The sequence below is a fragment of the Necator americanus genome, chromosome III (genome assembly GCF_031761385.1).
Source record: "Necator americanus strain Aroian chromosome III, whole genome shotgun sequence".
In the NCBI taxonomy this organism is placed as follows: domain Eukaryota; kingdom Metazoa; phylum Nematoda; class Chromadorea; order Rhabditida; family Ancylostomatidae; genus Necator; species Necator americanus.
In genome coordinates, this window is record NC_087373.1 from 29,231,002 (window position 1) to 29,244,935 (window position 13,934).

General features: G+C 39.1%; 1 protein-coding gene across 2 annotated transcripts in view; it reads left to right on the forward strand.

Annotated features, from left to right (window-relative positions):
* The window catches only part of RB195_011320 (uncharacterized protein), a gene marked incomplete at both ends in the record, with an annotated part of 63,641 nt that overhangs the window by 23,128 nt on the left and 26,579 nt on the right, over positions 1 to 13,934 (forward strand). Inside the window, one exon of one of the 2 annotated variants that reach the window (XM_064192678.1) lies at positions 12,964 to 13,064. The exons of the other annotated variant lie outside the window; for it this stretch is intronic. Coding sequence (XP_064050262.1) covers positions 12,964 to 13,064 — 101 coding nt within the window. Of the gene's footprint in view, positions 1 to 12,963; positions 13,065 to 13,934 lie in introns of those variants that run through there. 2 annotated transcript variants of the gene reach the window in all.

Consider the following 13,934-nt stretch of genomic DNA (forward strand, 5'->3'; position numbering starts at 1 on the left):
TGTCGTGTACAGGAAAATGTTGTTTTTTATTTATCGTATGTACTCATTCACTGTCTTCCTTATAGATTCACAAAAGAGCATTATCGGGAAGAATATAAACTTATACATGTATATATTTAAATGAACAGATAAATAAATATATATAAGATAATTGCATAAGTTCGTGCCCGGTCCAAAGATGAATTCCAACAGCTAGAATTTTGAAAAATATATTTTTATTAATTAATAAAATAGTCTTCGGTGTTTTTTTTCCTTACAATTGTGAACCTCTTATCAACTTTTTCAGTTGTAATCCTTGGGTTTTCTCCCACTAAGATACTCAGAATGCTTCTATCAATGCCAGAAGGCCATTCCAAGCGGCGATGATCTTCCAAAATGAAATCCCCATTTCAAAATCCCTTAGACCACCCGGTAACTGTCCGGAGGGCAGGAGCACGATCCACATGAACTTTCGAAATAGTTTTCTTTGTGCAGTCCCAGCACTCACGCCTTTCCGAAATTCGCGCAGAGCACATTCCATGCCGCAAATGCAATTTTTTATCCTCCAACTGAACAAAAAACTCCCTAAAACAAAAATCGATTTGCTTCAACGAGACATACATGGCAATAAATTGATACAAGAAAATATAAACTTTTCAGTGCGTGTAAAAAAGTAAACACAGGTGCCGAAGTTCAAACACGCAACACATTTTAATGCCATCTTCGAAAATCGGTCAAGAGCTTGTGCAGCCAATCCCTAATTCTTTCTAATTCTAGGACCGACGGGGATTGCGTGAGGCGGCCTGGGGCTATTTAACCATCGTTCCCGACCTCGTCTGTACCTTCCTGCCATTTATATTTACTGTTTACACTGCGCTACAGTGACATTTAATTTATATTTATTTATGACGGTCCAACGATGCTACCGTATAAGCACTACGCGCTTCTATAGGAAAACTAGGGGACCAGTTATATCCAATTTCTTCTCCAAGTGTCTGAAATGGACGACCTTGAAGCTGCGAAAAAAAAGCCTATTGAGAAAGCTAGTTTTCTATCAAAATTCGTAGATTTTCGCCCTAAAAGATTCCCATCCAGTAAAGAAACCCTCCTATCCCTTCCACATGTTTCTCAGCCCCCTCTACGCTCCCTCCGGGTCTCGCACTCCATTTCCAGCATATCTACTGTACAATCAACGCTCAGGCAGGCGCGCAACGCCAACTTCCTACCATTTTTCACTTTTTATTCCCACCACACCACGACATTGTTGTTCGTCTCAGGACCCCATTCAGAAACTTCTTCAGATCTCTGCTGATCATAATTTAAGTCCTACGTTATGATTACTGTTTAACAAAGTGGTAGGAAACTACTTTTTTGCGATTAGATCGGTTCTTTGCTAGCAGCCAGCATTCCACCAGCTTGTTCCAGCATTCCGCCCAATCTTTCCGGGAATTAGGACCTGGATTACGTTCCTGGATCCTCTAAGCCACATCAACTTTATTTTATACTTATTTATTTATTTATTTATTCACAAATACTCCAATGCTGCACCGAAAAAAAGAAAGGGAAATGTTGCGTCAAAATCAAAATCCGGGCTTTATACTCTCAAAATCCAGACTGACGAAAATGCATTTGAAGTGAAACTCGTTTACAGGTCACCGTATCGGGTCCCGTCCCCCATTTTGATGGTTATCTTTAGAAAATCCGAGAAAAAAAGTTGTGGAATAAACTTGTTATCCATTCAAATCTCAAAGTCCCTCTTCTTATCGTATTTTCAACTGTATTTGACATAATTTTCTCCTTCTTTCGTCCGTTTTGGGAAAGATGGCACAGTTTTACATGATTTTCATCGGATTCATGAGAAATTTCGCGTGTTCATAATCGCAGAATCCAGAACAGAACAGAGAAGAAAAGAAACAGAGCTAGAATTCCAAGAACAAGGATTAAAGTCTTTTTTTCTGTGATTTTTACTTGTCGGGTTTTCCTAACCGGAACAACTCTGGTGAAAATGCTTATAAATATAATAAAAAGTTCCAGAACTTTCTGAGAAATACTTTTTTGGGGGAGGAAATTGCGGGAATTTTCCATCGTTTGCAATGTCGTGACTTTTCTAGAAGAAGAAGCTCTTCACATCCACTTATGGCCACTTTTTTTTGGGTGCTTCTCTCGTCATACAAAAAAAGGAGCCGTTCGATTACAGCAAGGTGACGGAGGACCTCTCCGCGCTACACGTTTCCTGATCGCAGTCAATCGCGCGTAACCTTGGCGAGACCCACGAGCCCCGATACGCGAGCTGTTTCTTATGTGTTCCTCCATGACTACGAGTGTTTCGGTTCGAGGAAAAACGCAGCTATTTTGCGGCTGAGTCGATCAGGCACCTGTTCGCTTGTGATTTCCCTTTCTCGTCTGGATGAACGTTGGCAGATCCCTTTACTTTGTAAAAGAACACTTTGTAAAATCAGGTGTACACGATTTTATTTCGTAAATCCAGTGGTTTTAAGGAATTGCGTCGCTTTGTGACTTTGCTGTAAGTGTTCTTCCGATGATCCCAAACATTTCTTGCCTGGATTTATGGAGGATGTTCCATGTTTTTGTGATGATACTTGCAAACTATACATTTCAGGAGTCAAATCATTTTGTTTCCGATTACTTCAATTCCTATTTATTTTCCATCTTTCCCGGAGGGATTCTCGCTTCCTTTCCACCTGTTTGTGTGAACGAAATCCTCTACAATTCCGGATCCAAAAACTCTGGGGATTTACTGGATCAGCTAGACATATTAGGTTATTCGGGAGCAACCGTTCGAGAGGCATTGTTTGCGAAAATTTTCCCTATTCAGTCCTTTTCACTAATAAATAATGAAATAAATGAGGTTTTGGGAGCAGTTTTCAAGTATCTCAGCAATGACACGGAATACACACAACAAATTCAGGAATCAAAGGATTCATGAGCACTAAAAGTTTCAGCTTGCTCAACAAAGTAGCCAATTATATTTATTTATGCCAATCCGGGTCATAAAATGGTAAATTCGGTTACTTTTAGACGTAAAGTACTGTTTTTTCTGGTAATTTTACTTCTAATTTATTTTTACATATTATTATAATTTACTACTTGTATATTACTATTTACTTTTGTTCCAATCCTTTCTAATCCTTCACTCCCTATGTTTTTTTTTCGTTTCATTGCCTATATCAGCGTAAAGAGTCGCCTTGTCGGAAAAATTGAGGCATCTTCTTTGAATTCGTGAGAGTGTTCCGACTTTTTCTTTGCGTCATCAAAAATTACATCCCACACCTAACCTACTCGAAAAAAAAGAAGTGAACAACAAAAATTCCCGCTGGTTGACCTTCACACCCTAAGAACGTAGCGCGTTATCCAATCCACTACAAATGTGTTATAAATAAGGGTGGACCGAATGGGTGGACCTAACCAACTTTATTTTAACAACGAAATCCTTATAGAGCAGAACAGTGAAATTACAGTAATAACACTTTTAGAACATATTTACCGCTCTTTCGCTGTGTTTTCCACAACGCTAATACGAAAACGCCGCTTTCAGGAGGAAAAACTGGTTTACGAGCGGTTTCGATGAGTTTTTCCATTCATCAAAAAGAATTTCAACATCGTGTTAGGATCCGCGGAACGTGAAAAACACTGGGAATTTTAAAAATGAAAACACTGGCTGAGTCAATTGACAGCGTCATTTCACAATTTCCGTTTTTTCCCCCACACTGAAATAGCATAGCGGAGGCGTGTTTCGTATTTGTACATTTGCGCGCTGAACTAGTCATCGAGGAAATTTCTGGTCTGGTTGCACTCGTTTTTCATACATCGTCTATTTCTATGTATGAACACGTTTCCATATTTATTACAGTCTGTGAAGCATGTTTTTCTTCGATAGGAGCCACCCACCAGAAAAGTTCCTGGAACTTTTCTTTTCCCATTTTTTATTCGACTAAAATGTAAATTATTCCGTAAACGTTGGAAACTCTGCGGTTTACTGTGGATTCCGAACAGAAGCCATTCCAATTTCAGTGCTTGCCCTCTTTTTGCTCATGTTAATGGGGTACTTCTTCTAGCAAAACCGCTTCTGGATCTCTATTTCAGAGTGTTTTCGAAGAACTTCTTTTGAATGTGTAAACTGTTCAACCCTAGTGAATTTCAAGGTTTAGTTAAGTGTTGTAGTTTCACCTAAAATTCCTGAAATTATGCCAAGGACAATACGGACGATCGGGTGCACTTCCGGCGGCGGTGGCGTGGAAGGATGGATGGATCACCACCGCCGCCGCCACGGTGCCGGTTGCCCTCCGTCGTGTTACAGCTTGCCCCCTACAGCGCTAAACGCCTCGTTGGACTCTCTTTTTACAATTTCACCACCGGCGGACCCCGTAGCGGCTGAATGTGCGCTGGATTTCGATCTGGCAGGCGCACAGCCGCCCCCGGCGCTGTTTTCCTGAAATTTCTAATATTGTCCTGCAAAGGACGTTTTTTTTCTCTCGGTTTTTTTTTTCGCTCCACGAGCTATCCGCTACCATCTACGTCTAATGAAACGTGGACGTTCCGTTCGATCCTCATTGCTGACATAATTTCGTTGCTATATACGTCTCTCATACAATTAATGCGTTTTCTTTTGCGTCTCGTGAATCGTGCGTGAATCGCACGCACGCACTCGCGCCGCATCAGCTCGTTCCATTTTCGTTACAGTCCTCTGAGTGATGGAAGTGGCAACTTTCCTCGAGAAAGCTTCCAGTAAATTACGTTTACTATGTGTACATGCGTGGTCACGACGTGCGAAGGAGAAATGTCACGACAACGACGATTTCATGTAAGTTTCTCGTATGTCAGCTAGAATATTTATGTTCGTAGCGGTGCACGCACGGATCTCTGCTTTCGCCTGACCGACCGGACATACGCCGGCCGTTCGCGAGTCGGCGGCGACCTCGATCCACGTGTGGAAGAAAGTAAATAAAAACTGAGATGAGCGATGAGGTGCTCGTAGGACTCGACTCAGAGTTGAGTGAGTGACCGAATGGAACAGCTTTCACTAAAAACAAAGCCTCGTCACACACACACACACTGACAAACAACTGCTTGAAGCAATTTTTTTTTGCTCGTAGCGAGGTGAAGTGATCTCTCGCCTCGACTACATATCGCGACCTCATTCTGTCAATCTCTCTTCTTTTTTTTTGCGAGTTGTAATCTGACTATCAGTTGTCAATCGAGTTTTCTATCGTGTACAATTATAGGTCGGTACATTTCATGTCTACACTTTTTTTTCTTTTCAAAGTCTTCCAGACATTGTTGTAGAAAGCAGAAATTTTTTCAGAATATTTTTTTAAATAACTTTAAGGGTAGGGGTAGACATGAAAACATTCATGAAGAATTTTTTTGGGTTGATATATAAGTAATAACGTTTTTTCAAAATCTAATCTTGAGAAATAGAACACAGAAGAAAAAGAGTTCGGTGTTTTATAACACGTTATTGGTTTTTTAATGCTATTTTATTAATTATTTTATTTCTGTTCGTTTTTACACTAACAGAAATAAAATGATTAATAAAAATTAATAATAGAATAATTAATAAAATTAGTAATAATAATAATTTTCTTTTGAGGCGGCCAGGTAATATTATACCTGGTCGCCTCAGAAGAAACAACGATGTTCATATGGGATTTTTGTAACGATCTATAAGTCTTCGGTGACATTTTGGATTTTTTTTTTGGATTTTGAAAACGGTTCTTCTCACTGTTTCTATTCCACTGCGTTGACATTCCAAAATAACATGGAAGAATGACATAGACAACAGCATTGTCACTGACATGTCTACGTCATTCTCGTATCGTTGTTGCTTCTTATCGCTCCCGAACATCCGGCCCGGAAGTTGCGGCGCGGCACAGGGCTCGCGCCCTTCAATCGAACTTCTTGTGGAAAATAGCACGCCGGAACGCCGTATCTTCCGGGCCGTTTTCTTACGGCAGTTGGGAAGAAATGGACAGAATCACCCCCTCTCCATAATCTACTATCCCGTATAAGAATACTCCACCTGAAATCACCTACCACCTTAGATTCGTGGGGTGATGCCTTTAATTTTAAATTTATCGAATTTTTCGGCTCACTCCTCTCTTCTAGTCGCGCCGATTCCGGATATCTTCGTAGGACTTTCGATTGATCAGAGAGTTGTGGCATGTGGATAGATCATTTCATGTCGCCTCCGAGAGCAGAACACCTGACTCCAGGATGATCTGAGCTGCAGCTTCACCACAAAGAGATTGAACACAAAATAAATTCTAATCAGAAATGATACAATTCGTAGTACGGAGCACCACGCATCAGTATTCCATGAACGATGATCGTGCCCGGCACCGGTTTTTTATGCTGCCATTTCCGTGCGCTCAGTTACCGAGAGCCGTGGTTTTGGTTTGAATGAAAGCCGCTACCATTTCAGACATTTTCACACAGTTTCTATTTGAAATTTGGTTCGCAAAAGATCCTAAGAGGTTTTTTCCCGTGAAAAATCACTACCAAAAAACCTTTAAGGATGTTTGAGACACTTTTTAAACGAAATTTCTATTTGAAATTTAGGTCACAGGAGATTCCAAAGGTATCTTTTGCAAAAAATCTTCCTTAAAAATCTGTTTATGTGTTTCAGAGATTTTTTCACGCTGCATCTATCTGATATATAGACTACAAGAGACTCTTGAGTTTTTTTTTTCTTCAAGAAGAAAATACTCTTAAAAATGTCTCAGGATTTCTTTTTTTGCCAATGCTCATTTACGTTTCAAAACTGAATCCATTATAGTTATTTCTTTCCCACAACGATTTTTTCCTTTTTCCATTCATGTAATTGTAACGAGGAAATCATTACCTTCCCTTTTTCTTTTCGGTTTTTTTTTTCGATGCGAATTGGATTAGTGACTACTTGGAAGCTTGAATTCATTTGCACAAATGAGGCCGTTAACGGAAAAAGTCGACTCTATTAGCTGCCGTGTATTTCACGCAATACGCAGAACTCTGCAGCCCCTTGCCGTTTGATGAGTTCTTGGAAACAATCAGGTACGAGGAGGAAATTTGAGGCGTGCCACACACCACGTTACCGTTGACTCCGTTCGTTGAATTTGTGCTCGAAGCTCGAACGTTCCGTGAATTCGAGTTCGTGCCATGTCCTCGTCATAGGGCGGCACCATTTGGTTGTTACCTGACACTACTGAATTCTTCTACACTTCCAGATTTTTTAAAACTTTATTCATTATCTTATTATTATTTGTAATAATTAAATATTATTAATATTAGTCATTATCTTATTATTATTTATAACAATACTTATATTTATTATTTATATGCACTTATTTATTTACTTTTATTGTCGCTATATACTTTTTTATTATTATTTTTTATTTGCTTATTCATTTATTCTTATTATATTTAATGTAATTTTTAAAAAAAAATATAATCAGGAAAACGATCACTCCAACCAACAAAAAAGCCCTTCATACGTTCTGAAATGGGAGAAGGATAATGAAAATGCATTAGGACTTTGTTTATAAATTCGATAGAGATGTAATACGTATCAGATTTCGAGGAAAACACTTCATGCGCTAAGTGTTCGCGAGCTAATGTTCGCCGTTAGCGTGTAGAAAAAAAGGCGCAGTATTTTCTGGAAGAATCCATTGATACTTCTCATCACATAGGCATTGGCTTTTTCTAATATCAGCAGATCGACACCTGCCTATGGACATATGATATCCTCGAACTCGCGACCAAAAGCCATCATTTTTGAGTGTTTTTTTTCTTTAAAAAATATCTGTGATATTCAAAGCATCTTCTATGGAACCGGTGACAATTTTTCATTCAGAAGTGCAGCAGAGAATGAAAAGCACTATCGCTGACCCGTTCATTCCCTTAACAACTTACTTCCCCCTCACTTATTTTGTCCTCATTTTGCCGGTTATCCGTGCCAAAAGTTCCAAGAAAACCAAAAACTTCAAGAAAACCAAAAACTTCAAGAAGCACTTGACTATCCTTCACATATGCCGGGCTTTTCATTCGCCCAGCGATTTCCGGATGTGAATCATTGCGGGCGAACGAAAAAATTCGTAAAACAGCACTAAAATCGCAACAGGCGCCCGCGCAGATTTTCAGTGCTGGGCTTAAGGGCACATCTGGTACATTGAATGATTTCTCTACCTTCAAAAAAAAAACCACGGGAAAACATATTTATTCCTGAGAAAAACACTCTAAAATGCTTTAAAAAAACGTTAAAAAAATTCCAAATCCAAACATAAATGCTTTAGGTGGTAGCGCCTAGCCCTATCATCCAAGAAAGCAGAGTTTTCCTGGAAAAAAAAATCCGGGGATAACCAATGAGCTCCAACTTCCGCAAACATTTTGTTATTAACTCGTTTCTTAAATCTAGTTCGTTTTTTGAATATTTTCAAGCTAACCTTTTTTATTTTTTCTACTTTACGTATAGGCGCAAATTGATGTCAATATACACATATCTTTTCTTGGAGCGATTCGTTGTCCTAATCCTTTTTTAACAAAAATATTTTTTTTCCATCTGTTATCGTGCTGGTTCTTCTTTATCCCTTGATGATTTCCTTTTGGTTTTTTTCCTGAACAGTAGCTCTTTTGTGATGTGATTTCCAGGATTCCTAAAAAAAAATAAATTAAGCAAAAGCAAGCGCCAAGCATCAGCACAAGCAGCTTCTAACCTATGGATTGTATCTCACTGAATAACTTATTGTTTTGCTTGAAAAGTCTGGACCAGAAAATTGATGATAAAATTCCGCCACAAAGCATACTTTTGTTGAAAATTGCTGCGAAATGATGCTTGAGGGATTTGTTTTAGAATCCTTTTCTATTGTTTTTATGTTTTCTTACGGATTTCTTTCTTATGTTTTTCTCTGACAATTCCCTTCCACTTCTTCTCAATCAATTGACGAGAGCGCACATTTTTTGAGTGACTTTTTGAGTTTTTGAGTGACACCAGTTGACTTTTACGAGGTATATTTGAACAAGTAAATAGAAATAACAAATGAAAATGAACTTTAAAAAAATTCTTCAAAAAGCACTCAGAAAAAATTACGAAATCATAGAAAATATTCAGTAAAAAAATGTGCACCTCATCGTTAAGCCTTGGTGTCGTCAAAGAGTTAAAAGAAGCATCGGGAAAATTTTCATGAGATACTGCTGAAACTACCACAAAAAAGGAATTCGTGCGCTTGATTAACGCAACGACTGGGTTTTCATTTTACTAAGTTTACGGTAGAAAGCGTTGCCTCGTAGGGGAGTCTGAAATCTCAACTGGTTCCTGAATTCCTCTATAATTTTACGTTTTTCTACATCCCTGGAAGTAGTTTTGTCTTTAACCTCACTTACTACTGAAAGGAATCCAGAATCGTGTTTCTCCTTACGCTGACTTTAATGACAATGTCATTAAAGCTGTTAACATCAGCTCGAAACACTCTTTTATAGTCATAACGACTTCCGGTTCATCTGCTAATTTCTTACAGTATGTTTATGTTCTGTGACTGTTGAACACCTTTTTTCCCAAATGTAATCATAGAGGTCTTGGAGTCGTTTTGCAGAAATCCGCTGCATAACAATCCCAGCGATTTTTGACCTACACTCCACTAAAAATCCTTGGGGAAATATACGATGCTCAACTTCGCGCTTAACACGCGCCTGATGCGCTAATGTCGACGGAAGCGACGACGTCGACACAGACAGACATCGATTCGTTTAGTGATACACACACTCACACATATGCTAGATGTCTCTTGAGGAAATGTGCTCTCGGATTTTATGAGAAAATCTGTGGCGCATCTTTGCAACCTCGAATTATACCCTGGGAATTCCCAGCATATCCAAGTGCTAGGAATTGAGAACGTCTGCACGAGTCTTCGGTCTCTGGGAGTACATATTAGGAACGGGAGGTTCCCGGTAAATTCATCCATCCATTGCACTTTCCGGTTTCTGGTAAAATGATCCGTTGTTGTTGTTGCGCGTCTCGTTACCTACGATGAGAATATCAAATTTATGCGCTGATGAGGACCGAAGGATATCAGGTGTGCCTGGAGCGGTTGACGACGACGAGATTCGTGGGCGTATTTGTCGTGCAATTTATTATTCCCCTCTTTTACGGATATTTAAAATATTCAATAGCAATATATAATTCTACAGTACACCTTTAGAAGTAACACCATGACTTTTCAAAAATTCTTCACGTAAATCAACGACAACTGAATTCTTTGAAAATTTCTTTTCCGACAAGGAAAATGAAAGCGATTTTCCAAAAAATGATCCTTTACTGGAAGCTACAAGATGATCTCTGTAAATTGGAGACCGAATCAACCTCTTCCTTCTATAAATAAAGCTGTACGGATGAGATTTTCATCAATTATTCAAAATTTCGCGGAATAATTCACTCACTCACAGTGAACCCTACACATATGTATGCCCCTGAATCTATGGAACTACGACGAGGTAGAGAAGTTTCCCTAGGAAACTGTGTTCCATACTTTAAATCTAAAAATTTGAACACATTGCGATTATGGTGGAGGATTACGGCACTGCCATTAACTTTTTCCCCAAAATCCTTTTCCGACAGACTAATCCGTAACAACCCGTAGAAACCTTTGGGTTGCACGAAATAAAAATATCTTCATATTTTTATCCAAATTATTTTATTCAAAATTTTATCCAAATTTCAATAATTCAAATTAAAAGTGCTAAAATGAAGACTTCATAAATTAGAAAGCAAATTAACTGTTGATTTCATAGTTCCAGAATTTAATTCCGATAACTGTATGCCTCAAAAACAACGCAGTTGAAAACAGATTATGTATTGATCGCATTTTTATCCATGCAGTAGTTATTTACTCAGTTATCCAAGGTGCTTATGAAGCTGCTTACGGCGATGCTCAAGGGGGAGATCGTCATCGATTGGAAATTGCCATTATTGTCAAGCAATCCATACTGGAAAATTTAGGTCAAATAGCAAAAGGAAATTCCACCGTGACTTTGTGAATTTTCTGGAAATTTCCTTATTAGGCTTCTCTTGTAAAACATACATGTGTATATCATCAACATTAACCTGAGAATTTTCCAGATGTTTTTTCTGTTTATTTCATTTCTTCGCAAAAATACAGCAGTGGTTAGGAAAAAAGCATGGTTACGGTAATAAGGAACATTTACCCTATTGGTTTAATTTTATTTCTCAACAACATTAGGGGGCTTTTTAGGAATGAGGTGAAAAACTGACATTAGGAAAATCGTAATCGCTTTAGCGGAACGAGTGTAGGTAGTGGTAACATTCAGCTACGAAGTACATAACTTCTTCCTGGTATGAACCGCCTGAGATTATGAGGTCCTTACCGGAAATTGACTGGAGCTGTTTAGCAATTTGAGGCCTCAAAGCAGTAGTAATGGACCCCTTCAGTCTTTCTGTAACATTTGATGGTTCTTACTAACAGTTTTTCTTTATTCTCGTTTATACTTCATTAGATAGCAGCAAGGACTTCTTCTGATTTACTGGAACTGTACTGTACTGTAGTAGTAACTATGGAAGTAACCAGCCATCCTAGAATAGCTGGGATCAGATGATACAACTTGAAATCGAGAAAAAAAAACTGAAGCGTTTCGTAGGGAATTCTAGTACGAAAAGTCATTAAAGCAAGATTAGAAAAAGTGGGTAAGACGAGTTTTTGGGACCCAAAAAATTGAAAGAAAAACGCGGCACACAAAACTGTAAGAGCTATACTGTATAAATTGTAAAGGCTACTGCAGAAGGTGTTAAACTACGGGTAGTAAGAAAATATTGGAGAAATCTATCTTAAGCCTGTAAACCTGTTGCAAAATTTGTGTTCGAAAATCTTCGCTATCGATTGGGGAGAGTATGGGAACGATGCAATAAGACTACCGTAAACTTGATTCGAGCACGACTAACTCACGGATGAGATTTACGATCTTTTCCTGAGGGAAACTCCCACAGTTTTTTTTCTCGCAAATCTCTTTTCCGTAGTGTTAACCACGTTCTCCAGGCACGTTCATTACATTCCACGTTTTCCAGCAACGAAAAAAACCACTTAAGCTAAATTGTTAACCTCGTAACTGCAACAGTTGCTTACAACACTTTGCGAACGAAAATCGTGAAAGAAATTCTCGTGTTGCTGAGTCATTCTTCTTTTTTTGAATATGGATTTTCCGGATCTTTCATAGCTCATAGAAGCGCTTGCGCATGAACTTGAGAGAATTACTGTAAATACGATTTTTTCATTTTTTTTCTACCATTTACCGGAAAAATATTACTAAACCATTGCTTTCCTTCCGTCTGTTGTTGGAAGGAACTTTTATCAATCAAATGTGATTTTTCCTCCGCCATGGCATGAGTTCTTTTTTGTATTTATTTTATCATTTTCATGCACGTTCCCAGGTTTTTCTGGAAACTATTATTCTCCTCCTTTAAAGAGGACTTTTCTGGTGTAAATCACTTTTCTATGCGATTTTCCATGTTCTTAGTCAACCTTGAACGGCGAATAGTTTTTTTGTGGTCAAAAATGATACACGAGGATTTGTTGCCGAAATTTCTACTGCTGAGATAGCAATTCAGATTTTTTTTCGATGTTTTCGGTCAACTTGAACTGTGAGTAATTTCCTTTGGATAAGAAATATGCACAATTATTTCTTTCCCCGAAATTTTTCTTGATGGGACGGGAATCTTCGAGAATAATCTCCAACCATCATCTTTCTTTCACATTCGAAATCCATATCCGTTTTTTCGTGCACAATCTCATGTGGCTCCCGTCGTAGTCACAGCAGACCCACGGCTTGCCGCCGCCGCTCCTTCGGACCCGCCCACACTCTCATGCTTCTCCAGTCTTGACGGCTTATCAAGCCATTCCCCACACGTCCGCAGCGTGATACCATTAAAACCGTGACAACACACAACGTTGCACATTTCCACAATCGCCTAAACTCACGCTAACGATGCTGAAATTCGCTGTAGGACCTTGGGTGGCCGAACAGTACGGCACTATTCAGCGGTCGTCGACGAAAAAACCTCCGCCGGTGTCGTTGAGGAAGAAACGGTGAGTGAATATGATATTTCTGTGGATTTTTACGATCCCCTCTTTGATCTTACCATGCATGGAGAGGTCCTGACGGTAATTTTGCTAAGATACGTATGTGAATTTCACTTGAGGGTTGCTAATCCCGTTCGAGTGAGGGTTATTCGCCCATAAATCACCGTCCATTTCCCGTCACTCATCACTCATCGAGTAATGGAATTATCGTCGTCGAGCGCTTCTTTCGTGCTCGCTCAGCAGCTCAGAACTAATTCCTGAACGAATCGAACACATTTGCACTCCGCCCCTGCGCCAATCCCCCCACATTCACGAGAGCATCGCACAATAGAGAGGCTCGATGCTCTCTACCGAGGCTATCGAGCCTGCTCGCCGGTCGAGCTTGATTGAGGCCGAAATTGCTGGCAAACGGCGGCGATGAGAAGCGTTTTTTTCTTCTCTTCGGGCAAACTTTGCGCTCATGCTTGATGAGGAACAGCTGTAGTTGTTTACGACTCGCCACAGATTACTGCCAAACTTCGAGTGTAAGCATGAGTTGCTTCTCATGCGAAAAAAGAAAATCCTCAAAATGTGGTGAACGTGATCAGAAAAGAGCGAGGTTTAATGCACGAAAAAGGCTTTTTTTCACCTCTTCCTCTCTTTTTGGTCTAACTTTGATCGAATTCCCAGCTGATTTAGTAGAATTATGTAGCTATTATTTTTTTTTCAAATAGAAGTATCATTGTGATTTCTGAGATGTAAAACTAAGACTTCTTACACTCGTCTCTCGCAATGTTTAACCCTTTTTAAGAGATTTTTTTGATGATTTTACGGTCCAGCTAAAGTTTACTGCTGTTTCTACAGATGGCAAACTTTGTGGTTCATGAAAAGAATTTA